At 38.2% G+C, this 20,134-nt stretch overlaps 2 protein-coding genes across 15 annotated transcripts in view; one reads left to right on the top strand and one right to left on the bottom strand.

Moving 5' to 3' along the window:
* The window catches only part of ABCG2 (ATP binding cassette subfamily G member 2 (JR blood group)), a 205,436-nt gene that overhangs the window by 153,294 nt on the left and 32,008 nt on the right, over positions 1–20,134 (top strand). For 8 of the 14 annotated variants that reach the window (XM_037021132.2, XM_073237322.1, XM_017649383.3 and 5 more), the window contains 4 exons: positions 1,041–1,195; positions 3,007–3,096; positions 3,956–4,038; positions 5,825–6,029. In XM_037021132.2, the coding sequence (XP_036877027.1) occupies positions 1,041–1,195; positions 3,007–3,096; positions 3,956–4,038; positions 5,825–5,972 (476 nt within the window). In that variant the 3' untranslated portion in view covers positions 5,973–6,029. Of the gene's footprint in view, positions 1–1,040; positions 1,196–3,006; positions 3,097–3,955; positions 4,039–5,824; positions 6,030–20,134 lie in introns of those variants that run through there. The other 6 variants (XR_012131669.1, XR_012131673.1, XR_012131670.1 and 3 more) reach the window with 1 other exon arrangement.
* Positions 13,883–20,134, bottom strand: part of PKD2 (polycystin 2, transient receptor potential cation channel) — a 44,999-nt gene continuing 38,747 nt past the window's right edge. The window contains exons 12-15 of the mRNA XM_073237321.1: positions 19,967–20,084; positions 18,148–18,311; positions 16,578–16,725; positions 13,883–16,222 (exon numbers count right to left, since the gene is read on the bottom strand). Of these exons, the coding sequence (XP_073093422.1) occupies positions 15,986–16,222; positions 16,578–16,725; positions 18,148–18,311; positions 19,967–20,084 (667 nt within the window). The 3' untranslated portion in view covers positions 13,883–15,985. The remainder of the gene's footprint in view (positions 16,223–16,577; positions 16,726–18,147; positions 18,312–19,966; positions 20,085–20,134) is intronic.

The following is a 20,134-nucleotide window of genomic DNA, read 5'->3' on the forward strand; positions in this document are numbered from 1 at the left end:
TAACTACACTTACTATGGTAAGCATTTTGAAATGTATATAAATGTCAAATTACTATGTTGTGCACCTGAAACTAATATAATATTATGTCAACTATACTTCAATGCATTTTTTTAAAAGACTGTAGGAAGACAGGAGCAGACTGACAGTAATTTTTGAAGGATAAGATTGGTAAAATTACACTTTCCATCTATTTTTTGTTATTCTTTCACAAAAATTTTGTCAATTCCTTCACCACCAACCATCTATTCATCTTTAAAAATGAAAGAAAAAAAGAAAAAGAATTAAGCGTAGAATGTAGATCCTCAGACTCCTGACTGGTATTCTTGTGGCTGTTCCAAAATTGTCAGGTTATATGACCCATAATATTAGCCCATTAGAGTTTATGAAGTAGCTTTATGAAACATAATTTAACCCCACCCCTCAATCCCAGAGTTATAAGATGATTTGTCTCAGAGATTTGGATCATGGATATGCTGCCCCAGTTGATATTAAAACCACTGGAGGTCATGTAACCTGATTTTCTTTAGTCTCTTCAACTAATGCAGTTATCGCAAACAGTGAGTGAGTAATATGGAGATGTCTGGGTGAAATGAATGTGCTTTTGACAAGTTCCATTCTTAGAAGAGAAGGCAGTAGAATTCTGGCTAGTTTTGTTGCCTGCAGCTCTCCATCTCAGGTGCTCAGAAATTGTTACCGTATCATGCATATGTATATGTATACATAGAACATGCATAATCTTACATAAATAGTTACACATAAAGGAGCATAGGTATTACATGGAAATACCTTTCTGCAGTAAGTATAAAAAGAAAAATACTATTTTCTGCAGTAAGTATAAAAAGAAAACTGTACAATAGCTTTATGCAGTTTTGGCAGGTGAGGAGGACAATGAAATTGGTGACCCAGGGTAGCTGGGTAGAGATGACTTTTTCATTCTGATACTAGTTTCTCAGAATATTATAGTGCTGTTTGCACAATAAACAGCCACCAACACACAGTGACCTAGACAGTTGGATTAACCTGCACTTTTCTTCCTAAGGATTGAAACCAGTGGTAGATGCCTTCTTCATCATGATGTTCACCCTTATGATGGTGGCTTACTCAGCCAGCTCCATGGCACTGGCCATAGCAGCAGGGCAGAGTGTGGTGTCCGTAGCAACACTTCTTACGACCATCTCTTTTGTGTTTATGATGGTGAGTAGGAACTGTGCTTCTCTGAGAAGTAATTATTTCCTCTGGTTTCTTCCTGCAAATTCACCTATCATGTAAAACCTGCTTTGAGGGTTATGTAAAGAGGACTCTGCTTTAAGGGGGCTGTACATTGAGGTACAGCTTGTATCAGAGAATGTACCTGCTTTTCCTTGACCTTACCCAGCCTTTTTTGCTACTGTTCTAATATAGTTATTACTATAACTTTAGTTAACATGTTGTCACAAATGAGCTTTTAAAAGATGCTTCTTGGTGACATATTGTAAACTCTGGATTAAATTGGTACTTCAAAAACCAGAGGAATTTTGAGTAGAAGATTCTCTCATAAAAACAACAGGTTACCTGCCTGGCTTCTGTGCTGGTGCTGGAGAACAGCTCCAGTGGCCGAGACGGTTTGGCTGTGTGTCCGCCACTCTGCATGGAAAAAGCTAAGCCATGTGAGAACTGCAACAGCATGGGGCATGGTTGGTCTGTCTTGGGTTCCTCCTGTTCTTTGAAAAGGGCTGTTTTAAAAATACTGAGAAATTCCAAAGTCTGCACAGTATTTGCTCCCCTCCTTTCTGGGCTCCTGACATTCTCTTTTATCAGTTTATGTTTACTTACTTTTTTTTTTTAAACAGTTACTTCATCTTCATGTTCCGAAATTGTTCATTCACATAAATGAATATCAACAGGTGAAGGGAGCCAGTTACCACATTTCCCCCTATGACATCCAGTAAATAGGAGTGCTTAGCCTATTGATACACATGGTCACTTCTGCTAGGAGGAGTAGATGTCTTTAAAAGGAACATAATGAACACAGACTCTTGACAAAGTTTAATTCTTCCATTTCTGAGTTTGAAAACCACCAAATCTAAACATTACTGAGAATGCAATAAACCTTGCATGTAGTTCCTATAATGTTATTCAAGAAAATGTCCCTCAATATGTCAAAATGTTTTATTTGCTATATTAGATATTTTGATTTATTATTTTTTAAAGGTTTATATACAGAACTTTTAAAACCAATCATAAAACCATACTTTACTCAGAGGTGCTGTGTGTTATACCTTAAGCACTTGGTTATATTAATTTTAAAAATATGTTGTCACATCACAATGTCATTATGTGAATCTCAGATTGCCTAGTGCCAGTAAGGAGTTTTATAGGCACCATCCCTCACATAGCCGTCTCTTGCTAGAATGGTCCTTCCTGGGCTCCACTGCAAAACTGATTTTTGGGGGCTTTAAATGAGGGTGTTGACCATATCTTATGCTATACTTCACCACATTATACTGTGAACTAACTCCAGGCTTTGGGATATTTTTATCATGCATCTGAACCCCAAATTATTCCTAAAGCCATACAGAGATAGAAGGCAAATGCTTCTAAATAGCAAGTCTTACTGTGCTGTGGAAGTAGAGAGGGGCATTAGAGGCTCAGGGTATGTGCTGGTATGTTTATTGGTGGGAACATACAGTGGTTGTATCATTAGTACATTAAGTACTTCTTGACCTTCCATTGTGTGCAGTTACAGAGAAAGGAAAGGCCTTGACAATTAAGGATCTTCTAATTAAATGAAACATTTATTATAGCTATATTATCATTCCTTTAGAACCTTAGATGGCCTTAGCTATAGCGAGGTGTACACATGCAAAGAAGGTATGGTATAAGTCTTTTGAGAATTGGGAGGAATTTCAAGAAAGAGTTGGCCTAGCAGAAATTTTACATGATCGTAGAGGACTTAAGAGGGTATTCTGTGGAATTCTTCATGAAATCATCCACCAGTTCTGACTCTTGGCATTTGCTCTCTGTAGATATTTTCAGGGCTGTTGGTGAATCTCAGAACCATTGTGCCTTGGCTCTCGTGGCTTCAGTACTTCAGCATTCCTTGCTACGGCTACACAGTGAGTTTCTCTCTTCTCTCACCGGGACTGGTTCACAGTTCCCAAGCTAGGAGCAAATGAACGAAAGCCTAACCATCTCATGTTCCTGACCATGAGTGTGCAAGTGTCTGGGAATTTCTGTTTAGGGGTCGTGGAAGAGCATTCATATTAAGCCCGGGATCACCTCAATCATCACCTGGGGTTTCCTCTCCTGTTTGAGGGAGGTGAAGGGTGGAGACGGCTCATGGTGACGGATCCATGTGACAAATTACAGCTGCATTTCAGTTCAGTAAAGAAATAAAGGAGAGGGTGGGAGGCTAGAAGACATGTTTTATATTGAAAGGAAAATTAGAAGAAAAACAAAGAGTACAGGATGCTCACAGACATTATTGGCATTAGAAAGCAAAAAATCAACTCCAAAGAAAGCTTTGTGCCTTGAAATAGTAGAGTTGAGTTCCTTATTCCCAAGAACTGTAACTGGCTTTGATGAAGACAAACAGGAACAACATAAAAGATTGTTACCATGAATTAACAATAGTCATTACGTACCACCTTGTATGATTTTAATTATAGAGTTTATATGGTTATCAAACTGGGGAGATAAGAAGGAAGGGGCTAAGGGTCATCCAGCTAGCAGTCTCCTCCGTTGGCCAATACCTTACTCCCTTTGTATTAGAAGCCAGAATCCCAACTGTAGTCCTCTAGATTGCCAGGGAAAATAGTTTGAGCTGCTTTGGTGTGACGAAGAAGACTGAATGTGGAGGTTGGTTTGTTTTTAGAAATAATAATGAAGATTAAATGAAGAGGATGTGATTTGTGATAATCCTTTGGGAACTTTTTGAAATGTAAAACCCCTTACCTTGACTTGTTTGTGTGCTAGGCTTTGCGGCATAATGAATTTTTGGGACTAAACTTCTGTCCAGGACTCAATGTAACAAGAAATGGAACCTGTAGCTATGCCATGTAAGTCTGCGTTCAGTGTCATGGTGGGGTTGCTTACACCACTGTGGGTGATGTAGCAAGGCCACTGGGCAGAGAGCTGGCATGGGTCCTTGCAGGGGCACTGACTTCTCTGAGCCTAAATTTTCTTGCTGTGAAGGGAGCTGTAACCCTGATGCATGTGAAGGTGCTGCGTGTATGTCACAACCCCTAGGCATTCTACTGCAGCCCAAATGCTGTTTATGCTGGGGAAATGTTCCCTATGTGTTGTTTGTTTTGGGCCATTTAAAAGGTCCTGTTGCAGTTTTGATTGTGAGTTTTAGTTTTCATTTTTAGAACATTTGAGTTTGAAATGAGCTACTTTGATATTATAGCAAGGCTTTACAGTAATTGATCAGTATGGATTTTGTGAAGTATTTAGGTCCATGAACTTGCGGATTTCTGTGAGCCCAACCCATGGCCAGTGTATGAGCTTAAAGGGGCAGCAAGATGGAAAGAGAGTGAACACATTCCTGCCACAGTTCTGGCACTTTGCTCTTCTGCATTTAGAAGACATCATGAAATCAAAGCCCTCACTGTTACTATTTTTTTCTTTTAAATTGATTAGACTATCCCTTATCAAAGGATAAATCCTCTAAAGTAGCACCTATTCAGTAATCTGAGAAGGAAGTCCCATTTTATTGCATGTCACTAAGACAGAAATATAGACTTTAATAAAATTAGAGGATGTTGTTTTAAAAATTGAATAACCTCTCCTTTTTGAAAATTGTTAGTGGTTTGTTTTGATACATTAATTAATGAGAGAAAAGAGAATGCTGGTATCCTAAATCTCATGAACACCCATGTAGAATAGAAATAATTCTTAGTAATAGGATGGATTGTTATTTTGCAGTATTAACAGAAAACATACATGGAGAGACGTTTCCTTTATGTTGGCCATACTCCCTCTCTTTTGATGTGGGTATGACTTTTTTTTTGAACAACTGAATTCCAAGAGTTCCCAGATACCAGGTAATAAAGGTACCGGGCAAGAATTGTGGCTGTGCCAGGTATTTTTAGTACCAGGTGCTCTTCTAAACTGGCAGCACTACTCCATCCTGCTTGACTCCAGCTACCACTAAGTCTTCCGCTTGCCAACAGGCCTGCTAGTGGTGTCTGTCCTGTAGCCAAGCAACGGCGATGCTCATTCCAGTCTTGGTTAAGAGCTGACCGAGGGCACCTCTGGGAGGAAGCCCTTCCTCACCTCTTCCTAGTTTTAGAAACTAGGAAGTATTCTTAGCCTATGTTCTTTTCTGTGACTGATTTGTGGGCAATGAGTTCTATAATCTAAGGCATAAGGGCCTTAGATTCATATGCAAAAGCTGAGGTTTTTTTCCCCAATTAACAGTGAATAAAAAATTGCTTGGTAAATGTTTCTGCCCTTTGAAGAGAGCAGCATTATAGTTATGGAAACAAATGAATTTGGAGAGGCTAGCAACTGGGTTGAAAGGGTGAGTCATGAACTGGGCCAAGCTCTTTAAGCCTTACTTTCTTCATCTTTGACATGTATAGAGTATCTACTCCATTGGGTTGTTAGAGTATCTACTCCATTGGGTTGTTTTAGGGATTAGCTAAACAATTATATGCAGATTGCTTAGCATAGTATCTAACAGAATTGTAAGCACACATGGGCTGTTTCCTATTATATATATAAAGGGATAGTTATTTCAGACTTAGTAATGTATAGGCTTCTTTAAGAAACAGTGAATATACTGAGTAAAATTTGACAGATGTAAAGATGAAGTTATATTCTTTTTCTGTTGAATTTCAGATGTACTGGTGAAGAATTTTTGCTAAGCCAGGGCATCGATATCTCACGTTGGGGCCTGTGGAAAAATCATGTGGCCTTGGCCTGTATGATTGTCATCTTCCTCATAATCACCTACCTAAAGTTATTGTTTCTTAAAAAGTTTTCTTAAATTCCCCTTTAATTTACATGATGTACCCACACATTAAAAAGAGAACAACTTGATGGATATATTCAGTGAAGGTTTTTTTGTTGTCTTCATTTGCCATCATACTGTGGTTCAGCAAGAATTATGTTTAACAGAAATATTCATAGAAATCACAATGAACTGAATTATACGTGAAAGAACACAAGTCATAAACTAGTAATATTACGTGTGGCATATTAGTTCATCTAGTCAGACAGTAAACGTGGGAGAAAGTGAGTTTACTTTCTTAACCTAGAGAAGAACTGAATTCTAGAAACTTCTGACAAGTTACATTTCTGGTATCAATTTCCTCACTTTTAAAATGATTACAAGGTTAGTTGCCCTCCAGCTTCAGTATTTTGTGAATCTGTCATCTGCCATTATTTAATAAATAATAAATAACACATGTATTGATGCTGTAGTGGACGTGTTATGAGTTGCATTTGTTCTCCTCAGTCCTTGTCCCCACAGCAAGAAAGAATCGAAAGGCAGAAGCACAACAGCAAAGCAGAGTGAAAGTTTTATTTGAATACACTCTAAGGGAGGAGGTGGCCAGAGTCAAGGTAGGCAAAGGCCCCTGTCTGTCAGGCAGGAGGCTTATGTATGACATCTGGCTGGGAGGCACCTCTTTGACGGACAAGGTGGGATTTACAGGTTTCTACATAGCCATCCCTCTCAGTGAGCCTGTCCTTTCCCTGTGCTGAGGGTGACTTGTGCAGTTCTTATTTCTGTTTGTTTGTACTCCCATTGGGGTCTGGTTGGGGAGGAAGTCACCTCCCTGCAAAGCCTTTGTTATCTCCACATGGGACCCCAGCCCTGGGTAGAGTTTGGTTGAGTTTTTCTTTGAGACTTATCTGGGTGGCTTCTTCTCTGAGCCTTATCTTCTTCCCCTTTTCCAGCTGCTCGTGGTCTATCTTTCTACCTAACATTCCTGACAGAAGTATGAAATCTAAACTATGTTGGAAAAATCCAGTAAAGAAAAGCTTTGATAAAACTTTTCAAGTTATAGGAACTTACTGAGATTTCTAGTGGAATTAAATAGTAGTGGAATTAAAATATATCAGGGATTTCAGCCAGGCATTTGTGTGGTAGGTGTAGTGGGCCAGGAGACTTACCCTGCCTGGGGTTGTCCAGGTGGGTGTACACCACAATATCCTGAGGAACTTGGCTCAAATACAGAGTCCGGGCCCTGTGAGCCCTATGGTGTCAGTATCTCAAGGGCCACCTCCATGAAGAACTGTCCACAACAGCATTTGGTAATTTCCTAAATCCTTCCCAACTCTGAAAATTGTAGATTAGGATATAGTGACTGTCCCTATACAGCCTTTTTTCTTCAGGACTTACTTATACATCTTCTCTTCATTCTAACCCTTACCAGTCATAGGGAAGTGTTTTTCAACATTTTTTTATTGACAGCTAATGCTAGGGACGTGTAGTTATGTCCATTTTCCTAGAAGGAACACACCCATGCAGCTACCAGGCCACATCCTGACATGGGATGTGACCAGCGCGTGGCAGCCCCTAGTGCCCCTCTTCCAGCCACTACATCTTCCTCTCTGGGGTATTTCTGAAATGATGCTTGTGTGCTCCCCTCTGTTGCTATTATGAGAACATCCCAACAGCTCAGTTTTGTATTCCTGTGCACTCAGGTACATCCTTAATTAAGTCTCTCCCTATTTTTAGTCAACTATTAATTTGGAATGATTTTAGATTTACAGAAAAGTTACAAAGATAGTGTGGAAAGTACCTGTATACTCTTTGCCCAGCTTCCCTTAAGTATTAACATTTTCTGTACCATGGTACCTGTCAAACTAACACATTGGCACTGGCATATTACTGTTCATTAAATTATTCACATTATTCATACTTCACCACTTTTCCACTAATATTATTTTAGTGTTCTAGGATCCAGTTCAGGAGATCACATTACATTTAATCCCCTTTTAAAAAAGTGAACACTTTCACTATTATGGAAATAAGTGAGCTGAGGATCACCAGAGTATAGACCCCCTGTGACTTGTCATCTTGGAATACCATCTGCTGGCAGTGGGAGCCCTACTTGTATTGTTGCAACATCGATCCAGGGACATAGCATTCTATTTTTATCTTTGAACTTTGAAGAACATTGTTTTCTTTTTTTGTGTGTGACATTTGATTGATGCATCATCTTGTATCACATTATCGCACCCACAATTTTATCTGATTATTGTATAACTGTTAGGGTTAATCAGTTATTCCTGTTCTTAGTACTACTCCTTCTTTTTACACAACCTTGGCCTACTCACAATTCTCTGTATACACTCCTCTCTGATTACCCAGAGAAACATATAATTTATATATGAAATGTACGTAACAGAAGAAACAAAACAGCCAAAAATATTAATGCTCATTACTTTGCAAAATTAATAAGAATTTTATATTCTATTATACTTATCCTCCCTTTGTATTACAGTTATCTCTTTCACATAATTCTTTTTTAGAAATTACTTTGGTAAACATAATAAAATTTGCCATCTTAACATTTTTAAGTTAAGGAACATTTTTTAAAGTATAAGTAAAAGCAAAAGTCCTATACAGTAGAAAATAAAATATTACTATAGAAATTACTTCAGAATATGTCTATTCTTTCCAACTTTGTTTTTATTTTGTTGGATGTCAGAAGAACTAGTGTCTAGTGAAAGGATAAATCAGTTGTTTTGGCTTAAAGTGAAAGAAACCTCAGGAATAAATGAATGTTACTTACTATTTATACTTCAGTTGAGCTCATGGGGCTTTCAGGAGAGCAAGACTGTTGCTGTGGAAGGCTCCTTGGCAGAGTTGGTGAGGTGGTAAGAAAGGAAAGGAAAAATAGGTAGGTTGGAAAGAGTGTTGAAGAAGTCGTTGTTGTTTCACCATCTTTGAAGCCATCCTTCATGGTCAAGATTTGAATGTCATTAACCTCAATACCATCTACATATATCTGAAAGGTAGCATTACTCATATTTATAAGATATCTTTAGGCCGTCCCAGTGCTTGCTCAATGGGCCCTGGAACAGACCATTTGAGACAGAGGGATGGCGGCTGCTCATGGTCCCACAGCCTAGGCTCTCATCAATGCTGACCTACTGACAGCCACTACTGACCCATGTGCAAGGGGCTGGTACGGTGCTTTTCTTTGAGGAGACCAGCCAGCCAGTCATGCAAGTTTACACATGCAATAACTTTATAATTGTCCCTGGAACCTGAGGATCATTGTCTTAGGTGAAGAGTCCTTCTGGAGGCATTAACTTTATAGAAATTCTGTACTTTGTTTTATTTTGTATTCCTCTGTGGCAGAGCTGTATACCATTTTATGACACCTCTCACTGTACTGTGTCTAAAGAATTTTTCTTTTGGATGTAGCAGTAGGATTATAGAAGGTCAATGACTTAAGGCTACTTCCATGTCATTGCAGTGCATTAAAACTTGACCAGTAGCCATGGTAAAAAAATATATTTCGTATTGTAACCAATTTCTTGTGTGCACAGAAATAATCCAAAGAAATTTCATGTGGTGCATCCTGAAAGTTATTTTTGAAAATAGATTTATGTTTTACATTTTACAGGTCCATCAGTAAAAATAACTAAGACATATAAAAATATATATAACTTCTAAAAAAATATGTACTAACTATATATTCATTTTATTATAGTGTCCTGGTTGGATAAATTCTATGGTAATTTATTTGGTAATTAACAATGGATATATTGCTCTACCTATCTCAGATGGGAATAATACAGATTCTTAATACTTATTTTGCATTTTATGCTGTTTTTATGCACCCACACATTCTCTGAATTCCTTCTGCACCTATAAAATAAGAACTTCTTTTAGGTTTAAGATTTTATGGTTACATGGTTGTTTATATTGAATTATCTATCCGTCTTTCAACTGACTTCAAGAAGAGCAGCCGCCCAAGAGGATTTTACAATTTCCACTATATGCCTTGGTATAAGCCTATCATTTAACTGGAATTGTTACCAAAACATTTTCACTGTCCTATTATGCAGATTTGGACTCAAAGTTGCTAAAATCAAGGAGAGACTTCTTCTGTTTGAAAGGTCAACCTTTCTCTTGTTTATCTGGTTGGTTTTGTGTGTGGTTTCTTTAACATTTTGTTTTGACTGGTGGGGCAGCCCCAACTTTTTTATTCCTGTATACCAGCACTGACAGATTTTATCTGTGAAGGGATCCAATCATAAATACTTTTCAGTCTTTGCCTTTTATTTTTTTTAACAACCTTCTAAAGATGTAAAGCCATTCCTGAAAAATGTAGAAGCTTTATCAGCGCAAGGCTATACAGCACAGGCAGTGGGGGCTGGCTTGGGCCCGCCGGCCACAGCTGGCAGACTCCTGCTGTGAACAGTTGTTGCTCCTGCTGCATGTGAGACCACAGTTAAAATGTTGATAAACCAGGTTGCTAAGAAATGTGTTGCTGATTTAATTATGAAATTTAATTTTCAGGATATTATATTGAAATACATAATAGAATAAATATATCACTTCCTAGTACTTTATTCTCTTCCTTAGCAGAGTTGGCTACCAGTTAAGACCAGCCCTCACCAGGGATTTGTGGGGGATCCTATTTTGCATGTTTGAGAATTAGATTTTATTAATTTTTTCAATGCATTTGCATTGCTGTGGGTGTTGATAGGGGCATTGCTGTGCTCTGAGGAATTAATTCACAGCAGCCATCCTCAAGGAGGCATTGGTAAAGCAGAGCACCAATTTACTAATTTAAACAGTACAATGTTATGTAAACTTGTGACATTCCTCTCTCAGGTGTGAAACTTTGGTAAAGATAGAATTGGATTTAAGACTAATTCAAGTGCTGTCTACTACCCTCATGGGAATTTGTGTGTCCGACTAACCTAATAGTTGGAACAGCTCATCACCACCAAGACAATGTGGGAGACAATCAGTATCCCCACCTCACCCTCAAAGGTTTGTTTTTATCCAAAATGGAGTAAGGATCCTAAAGAAAGAAAACCTGGAAATCCACCAAATCTAGCTACCATCTTGGTGGACCTCTTGGCCTTCCATCTTTGGGCATACACTAAAAAAAAATTGACTAATATATTGACTTGTAGCCTATTTTTTTGTCCCCACTTAGCAATATGAACATAAGATACTTATATTCTAAATCAAAGTAATCTTTATTTTCTAGAATGTGAACTTCCACATTCCTTTGCTGTTTCCCAAACTTGTCTGGTGAGGATCAATGACATCTGGATGCTTATGCAAGGAAGGAAAGACTGTTTTTTTTTTTCTCCCTGGTTGAGTAAGAGCTGCTGAGGGGTGGATGTGGGAATTCTAAGTAATTCTTTGGGAAATGATGTAGGATTGTAGTAAGCAGCTATAGCCATTTAACTTACATTTGTTATAATTTGATCTTGAGCCAATCATGGTGTAACAGTTTGTTCAAAACCATGTATTTTATCCACCTAATATCAGGCTCACATTTGGAACCAAATGAGCTCATTAACATCACCTAATCATCAAACCTTCTTTAACTCACAAAGTCAATCTTCACCTGGTAACCTCACAGGCAGCATGTATGTGTCTTTGATAAATGATAGCCAAAAGTGGTGCAGCTCTGATCCAAGTGACAATGTGGACTCCTTTCTTTGCCAAGCAGTGAAACCTCAGGCATCATCTCAATAATGAAGTAGTTGGCAGTTTACTGTTTGGAACCTCAAGCTGTTCCATCTTTTTCATTTCATAGATAAGGAAACTTGAGTTTCAGAGACTGACCAGCCAAAGGTCACACAGATGACTTCCTTGCTAGGTTTGGTTTGGAATGCACTACAGTATTACCAGGGCAGCTTGACAAATCACTTCTGGTGGGTCACTTTTGCAAACATGTGCAAAAGCCAGGATGGGGACAATGGGCTTCAATAGAAACTAGGGAGTTGTGCTTACAAGTGTTTTAGAAGCTGTGGGGTAAATATGGGGGCTTTTTCTCTCTACAAGTACTCAGGCAAATTTGCCCCTTCTCCCCACTTTGTCATCCACCGTCCACCAGGTCTGTGCACTTAATTAACTTAGCTTCATCTGTATCTTTCTTACCTATAAAATAGGGAGTCCAGTAGTATCTATCCCTCAGTGGAGGTGTGAAGATTAAGCAAGGTAATACATGTTAAGTGCCTAGAAGTACCTGGCTCATAGGATGAACTCACTATATTTTAGCTATTACTCTTACATCCTGCAGGACAGCACACTGGTTATTAGCATTGTTAGTGCCAGTTCATGGATGACATCCTCAGGGGTGTTGGAGCACCATCATCCAGGATCTGTTCTGTGCATTAAACCAAGGGTTGGCAAGCTATGGCCTGCAAATCAAATCCAGCACATTGCCTGTTTTTGTAAATAAAACTTACTTTGGAATACACTCATGCCCATTTGTATTTGTATCGTCTATGGCTGCTCTTGCACTATGATAGCAAAGTAGTTGTAACAGAGACCCTTATGGCTCAAAAACCTAAAACACTTATTCTCTGGCCCTTTATGGAAAGTCTGCAGATCCCTGCATTAAACCAAGAGTGCCTATTCCCAGCTGGTAGAAAACACAGGTCCATGGACCAAGAAATAGTGGCCTTTCTCAATATCATTCCCATTAACCCATTTGCAGAATTTATGCTCCCTGTCTCTGCAGCTTTAGGCTCTGTTGTATTGGAACTCCCAGGCCTGAAGTGTTAAATTACAAGCTGTTCTACACTGGTGGAGCAGCAGGCAAAGCAAGCAGTTACCACACTGCTCAGCTCTGCTGACAAATCACTTTTGGTGGGTCAAACCTGTTCTAACATCTACATAGAAAAATTAAGGCTTACAAAAATAGTTTGATTTTGCAAATGAAAAGAAAGGAGGCTAAAGAGAACACATCTGAAGATATACTATGAAGTCATTATTAATTAAAAATTGTTGTGCAGGAACATTCATAGATTGGTGTAAGAGGTTAAAGAGTTCAAAAACAGACCCATGTATACATGAAACTGAAATATATCAGTGACAACATGAACTGCTAAGGAAAAATGACTTAATAAGGAGTGTTGACAGAACTGGCTCATCATATGGTGAAAAATGGCTATGGACCTTTCACAAAGTTATTTTTAGGATGTATTAAGTGTGAAATGTAAAACTAAGTTTAAGAAAGAAAAGTGTGTGATCTTTTATTTGGGCCTCTAGATCCCCAAACACACAATAAAGCAAAAAAACCCCAAAAACAGTAGATTTGACTATATAAGAACTAGACCAACATTGACACTTGGAGGAGAGAGATTACCCAGAGTCCAAAACTGATAAGGGATTAATGCTTAAAACCATACAAGGAACTTTTGTAAATGAATAAAAAAGACCACAACCTAGTGGAAAGATAGTGACTGAATAAAAACATACTTATTTCCCACTAGACCAAAATATAAGATTTTAAAGGCTTGAATGGGCAATTTATAAAAAAGGGAAACCTGTATGTTCAACAACTGTATGAGGAGATGTTCAACCTTATTAGGAATCAGAGAGATGCAAAATAAAATGAGACCTCACTTTAAGACCATTTCATAAACAGATCTGGAAGCTGAATCATACAGCGTTGGTAAGGGTCTGTATGAAACTGGCATTCTGAGTGCAGTGGGACTGCAGACTGGTGTGGTCATTCGGGAGGGCAACCTCACAGTTCTGGGTATAATTACGTATTTATATATCTAGGACTCAGCACTCTGACTCCTCTCATATACTCACAGAGGTACTCATGAAAAGTCAACAAGTGAACTGTGTACAAAGATTCTGAAACAGCAGAAATATGAGAGTCACCCATTCACTATAGGAATGCATGAACAAAATGTGGCACCTGCACACTAGGAGATATTATACGATCATCTGAATAACTTACTCGATTTACATGCTGTAGAAGTAGTAATGTGCCAATTATGTTCTTTTGGACATAAAGTCTAAGCCTTTACTATCAGCCTCATGATACAAGGCAAGTTAACCAACTGCTGCTACTTAGGAAACAGACAACTCATTATCTGCTATTATATCAAGTCTTTATTAAGAAGTAAAGTGCTCAGTATTATACATTAATGAAATCCTTGATTATCAACAGAGACTTGCATATGTAACATCTTAAAAATACTACTATAGAGGGGAAGATGATAGGGGAGAGAAGAGGAAGGAATTTTCCATGACTAAAGAAAAAAAAAAAGTAACAAGGATAAAAAAAACAATTCTTCAAAATCCTACAGGTAAAATGAAAAACAGTGTAACAGTAAGTATCATAAAAAGACTTGGTAGTGACCATAATTGATATATGGCACGTGGTCAATACACATGGATACCACATAATGACTGCACTTCAAACTGAAGTTTGTTTACATGTAACAACATGGTTCATATACACAAATACGTACACTCAATAACCCTGGAATGCAAACTTTAGTACCTGGTTATAAAGAACTTTGTGAAGCATATACAAAATAAAGTAAAGACTCAGATGAAGCCATAGGAAGTAACTGTTTATGTCTCCTATGTAGGAGCCAGCTTGGAAAGGTCTTTTTGCTCATGTTTTCATTGAAGATCTGATTGACATATTCTACAAATTAAATGAACAATGTGTGAATTTAAAATACGGCATTAAAAATCAGGCCTCTCTTCTATTGTTCTCCAAATGAAAAGTTATTTACCAGCACTGCATCCTCTTTCTTGTCCCATTAATTCTCGAAAGGTAACTTTACTCAACACTTTTAAACAACAGGGTTTTAATTTTTTATTGAGAAATATATTTCTTCCCCATAAATATGGTGACAACCACTCCTAATGAAAAAACTTGCAAACAAACTTTGGTTGATATGGTCTGATAATAGATGAACTTTCAGTATCAAACATTCCTTTTCATTAAATTGAGCTAAATTTAGATTCCAAATTCTTGTTTTGAAATGCAGGATAAAGAGTATTTGATTTCTGTGTTCTTAAAACAGTATAAAACTCAAACTTAAATTTTATAATATTTTCATGGGAATTTGAAAACTCCTTTAAAATTTTGTTTAAAATGAACATATTTGCTGAGTTAAACTTTCAGTACATATAAAAAAAATTTAGTAAGTTGTTCATCCCAGTTCAGTTACAACATTAAATTCAGTTGCAAATAAGTTGAGCCAGGCAGGAAAGATGGATAAATCTTTATACTAAACTAATTATTAGAAAAAGCCGAACTTTTTGATAAGGATCTTCTAATTTTCCTGTGTTATGGCTAGAGATGACATTTTCACCCATAATTGATTTTTGGGGGTTTCATGCAGCTCATTTCAAATGATAGCAAAAATACTGTAAATAAACGAAATGGTTATTCCCACAGACATCAGATATGATAAAATAACAAGCATAGTATTGGACATTTATCTAACCATTCATACAAATTCTAGCATAATGACTACATAACCATTCTATGGCTTGGAGTTCTTTTGCAGTTCATCTTTTGGAAAAGTTACCCCAGTAAGGTAGTTGAAAACAAAGGCTCCTTTCTTTAAAGAAAATTATGTATTCAGCCCATGAGCTAAGCCTGAGTAGAAAGGAATGCCCCTATTTTCCCTTCACACACTGGGCAAGAATATGACAATACTGATTTTTGTGACTGGAAACAAAACTCAGAAGCCTTTTGACTGTCCTATTCTAGCTTTAAAAGGCTACTTCATTGTCAACTGAGAAGACTCATACATGGTAGCATGCGGGCATACCACCCCACATACTTTACAAAGATATTTTTTTCTGTACTTAATATTTACACCTAGATTTCTTTTATGAGGAAAAAAAAATCTTTGATCTTATGGGAAAAGTTTATGTAAATAAATTAAAGTGCAGGAGAATTAACAGCTGGTCATAACGACCAGCATGATATGGTGGTCAGGGCATATAAATAGTGTACTTGCTATGACAATCCAGAACAGACACCTTCTCACCTATTAGGAACACACATACAAACAAACATTCTAGACGTGGCTATTGGAACTCCCATTGGAACCTCTGCCTTCTATTCCTTCTGCAGACTGGGAAGAAGAAGGGCGGGAGCTTCGGGGCTGAGGCTGGCCATTTAGTCCCACAGGTGTGCCTAAACCATGACTTGTTTGGGAAGCTCCATCATCAGATTCCCAGCGCTCCAGCTCTTCCCGCACGAGCTGTTCCATCTGCTCCCTGTGGATCTCACTGTCTCGACCCAGTCTTTCATCCTAATAAAGAAAAAAGAAACCAGGGTATTGGAGGCTGGGTGATGCATGCTCTTGTACTTAGAAATTGCCTTAGGAAGTTTGGGGGCCAAATAATCTGTTTGTAATTAAGTAAGGCTGGAAATTTATAGCACATAATAGCAGTTCTCTGGAGTAACTTTTTTTGCTTAATTCTACCATCCAGCAAAGGCAGGGCCATCAGTGTGTGGGCTATTAAAAAAGCAACATCTCCAGATTATCATTTGAACTGTACTGATCTGCAGTCAGGGAGACAGAGAAACCTCTCAGATTAAGGGTTATAAAACATGACTCCCTTGATAATTTATAGAATCAGATTGAGCTTCTGATAGCCACTAACCTCAGCCACTCCATCCAGCAGCCTTCCCAGCACCTCCCTTCTCTTCAGTTTGGCATGCTCCATGATCTCCAACTTCACGATCACAGCATCGATCTTGGACACAATACTGCCGATGGAGTGCTCCATTCGGTCCACACGTCTCACCAGGCTGCAGGAAACCACAGTTGAGAGGGGCTAAGCCACCATGTGCTGTTGTCTCTTCAGCCCAGTTGGCTTTTCAACTGGAAGTGCCAAGATTTTTTCTTAAACAAAAGAATTATAGGGTAATCTGAACCAGTGTCTAGATAGTCTCAAACTTTGGCAATAAACTCTCGACATTGTTGAAGGGAGTGCTAACTGGCACAACTTTTCTGCATGTCAACACTGTATCGGAAGTCTTAATGTATGCCTACCTTTATTCATATATTCCATATTTGGAACTTTTCTAAAGGAAATAAGTATATGTGTGATTTTACACTACCAGGATATTTACTAGAGTTCTGCTTACTAACAGTGGGTCACTGAAAAGTGGTTACATTAAATAATAGGACATCATTTAAATATGTTCTTGCTTATCTATACAATGGCATTCTAAAGAGACATCAGAAATTAGGTTCTAATTCAGTCAAGAGTGACTGAGAGGTATGAGGCTCTCTTTTATAATGAATGTGGGTCAATGCATTAGGAAGGTATACCAGTTATAAACATGTATGCATCTAACAAAAGCATTCCAAAATACGCAAAGCAAAACCTTACAGAAATGAAGGAACAAATTAATAATAATAGTTGAAGATTTTAATACCCCACCTTCAAAAAGTGGAAAGAACAACTACGTAGAGCAACAAGGTAACAGAAGATTTGAGTAACACTGTACACCAACCAGACCTAACAACCATCTATAGAATACTTAACAAGAGAAGAATGTACATTTTTCTCAAGTGCATATGGAACATTCTCCAGGATACACTATGGGCTAGGCTATAAAAACATTTTAAAAAATTAACACATGTAAATGGAGACACAACTATCAATAAAAGTTATGAAAAAAGTGATGATCAGTAATGCAAAGGACCTGTCAGTCTCCTCCCTGCCTCTGCCCCGCAGATAAGGGAGGATACACGATGAGATACCGAAGATCTGAAAGGGCCAGCCAGGGGACTCAAGGCTTAACAGCGCTCAAGAGTGGTGCTGAGAGGGTACCTCTCATATTTACGGATCAGATGGTTGTTAACAACAATAAAATTCTGTATAGGGGACTCCATACACAATCATTAATCAACCCCAAGCCTAACTCTCAACAGTCTCCAATCTTCTGAAGCATAATGAACAAGTTCTTACATGGTGAACAAGTTCTGACATAGTGAACAATGCAAGGGCAGTCATATCACAGAAACTGTTTTTGTTTTGATCATGCATCATGAACTATTGCTTGATGAACTATAAAAATCAAGTCAGATATGATTATTCACTTGATTTTTATACTTGATTTATATGTGAATCCCACAGGACCAAATTGAGTGAGGTGGGAGAAGTTGCTTGGTCTCATTTGGACTTTTATCAACTCAAATTCTGCCAGTTCTGTTATACTTACACTTGGAACTCTTCATAAGAAACACCACTGGAGATGCTTCCCCTCCGTCTGGAGCTGTGTCCACTGTCTTCATCCTCCTCCTCCTCAGAGTCATCCAGGCTTCGTGGGAAACTTCGGCTGCTCATGGGACGTGGTAAAGAGCTGTGATCCAAGTCCAGGTCCTCCTGAAGAACATGAGATCACTGAGTGAGAGCCAGTAACACCTAGACCCCACAGAAGCTTGACTTGGGGCTTGGGTGAATGGGAAATAGGCGTGTGCCATTTACCTAGGATTTCTTTCTGGCTATCACCAGACTGTGATTCCCATACTTTTGAATTTCAAGGATTAGCTAACTTTTCAAAACAGGTTTTAATAAGAGTAAGGAGTTTCCAACTTTTTGTTTGGACAAGAAAGAATATTAGAAACACAACGAAGCAAAGAAAAAAAGAAATTATCAACTTTTCATAAGAAAAATATTTAATAGCTACAAAGTAGGAAGGATATAATCAAAGAAGAATTTTGACTAAATACAGCTTCGTGAAGTTTTTACTCGTCTTCCTGTTCACACTTCAGAATGACTGGAATTTTTCACCTATTAGCAGTGTTCTGTGGAGCAGCATTTAGAAACCACTGTTCTATACTATCTCCCCATAGGAGAGTGGCTTTTATGTATAACATTCATCTGTATTCTCTGTACTTCAATTACTATGGACTCTTTCTTTAGTTTATTTAACCAGTTTTTTTAAAAGTTAAGGTATCATTGATATAAAATCTTATGGAGGTTTCACATGAGCAACATTGTGGTTTCATCATTCACTCATATTATCAAGTCACCCCCACCCCACTGCAGTCACTGTCCATCAGCATAGTAAGATGCTACAGTCATTACTTGTCTTCTCTGTGCTGTACTGCCTTCCCCATGACCTACCTATACTGTGATTGCTTATAATGCCCCTTAATCCCTTTCTCCCTCTCTCCCCACCCACCCTTCCCCACCCCTCCCCTTTGAAAACTGCTAGTCCCTTCTTGGAGTCTGAGTCTGCTGCTGTTTTGATCCTTCAGTTTTGCTTCATTGTTTTATACTCCACAAATGAGGGAAATCATTTGGTACTTGTCTTTCTCTGCCTGGCATATTTCACTGAGCATGATACTCTCAAGCTCCGTCCATGTTATTGGAAATGGTAGGATTTGTTTTCTTTTCAAGCCTGAGTAATATTCCATTGCATATATATACCACCTCTTCTTTATCCATTCATCTACTGATGGACATTTAGATTACTTCCAGGTCTTGGTTATTGTAAATAGTGCTGTGATAAACAAAGGGGTGCATATGCCTTTTTGATTCAGAGATCTTGTTTTCTTAGGGTAAATTCCTAGGAGTAGAATTCCTGGGTCAAATGGTATTTCTATTTTCAGCTTTTTGAGGAACCTCCATATTGCTTTCCACAATGGTTAAACTAATTTACATTCCCACCAGCAGTGTAGGAGGGTTCCCCTTTCACTGCATCCTCACCAGCATTTGTTGTGTGTTGTTATGAAGTATTTTTAGCTTCACTCATAGTCTAGTTTTATATTTCACTTTTGTTTTGCTTCTCTTCATTTGATTTTTTATATTTATGGTATTTATACTGCATTTCTATATATTATTGTTATATATCCTTTTTGGAATAAGCAGATATTGATACATAAATTATGACAGAGAGAGAGAGAGAGAGAGAGAGAGAGAGAGAGAGAGAGAGAACAAGAAGACTGTCAGTAATCCACCACTTAATCCACTGAATACAGTGCTTGAGATACTGGGGGTGCTGATCGCATCACATTCCCCTAAACCAGGCCCACCCTCTCTTTCTCCAAGTCGTCTCTCATCTGCTGATGTTCATGTTCAGTCAGTTCTTGGTCTCCGTCCTGGTCATATTTTGTGAATATCGCCTCAATCTCTGCATCGGTATGGCCTTTTCTGAAATTGTTGAGAGGTTAGATGAACTCATTCATGTACACGGTCCCACC

The sequence above is a fragment of the Manis javanica genome, chromosome 5, assembly GCF_040802235.1.
Source record: "Manis javanica isolate MJ-LG chromosome 5, MJ_LKY, whole genome shotgun sequence".
In the NCBI taxonomy this organism is placed as follows: domain Eukaryota; kingdom Metazoa; phylum Chordata; class Mammalia; order Pholidota; family Manidae; genus Manis; species Manis javanica.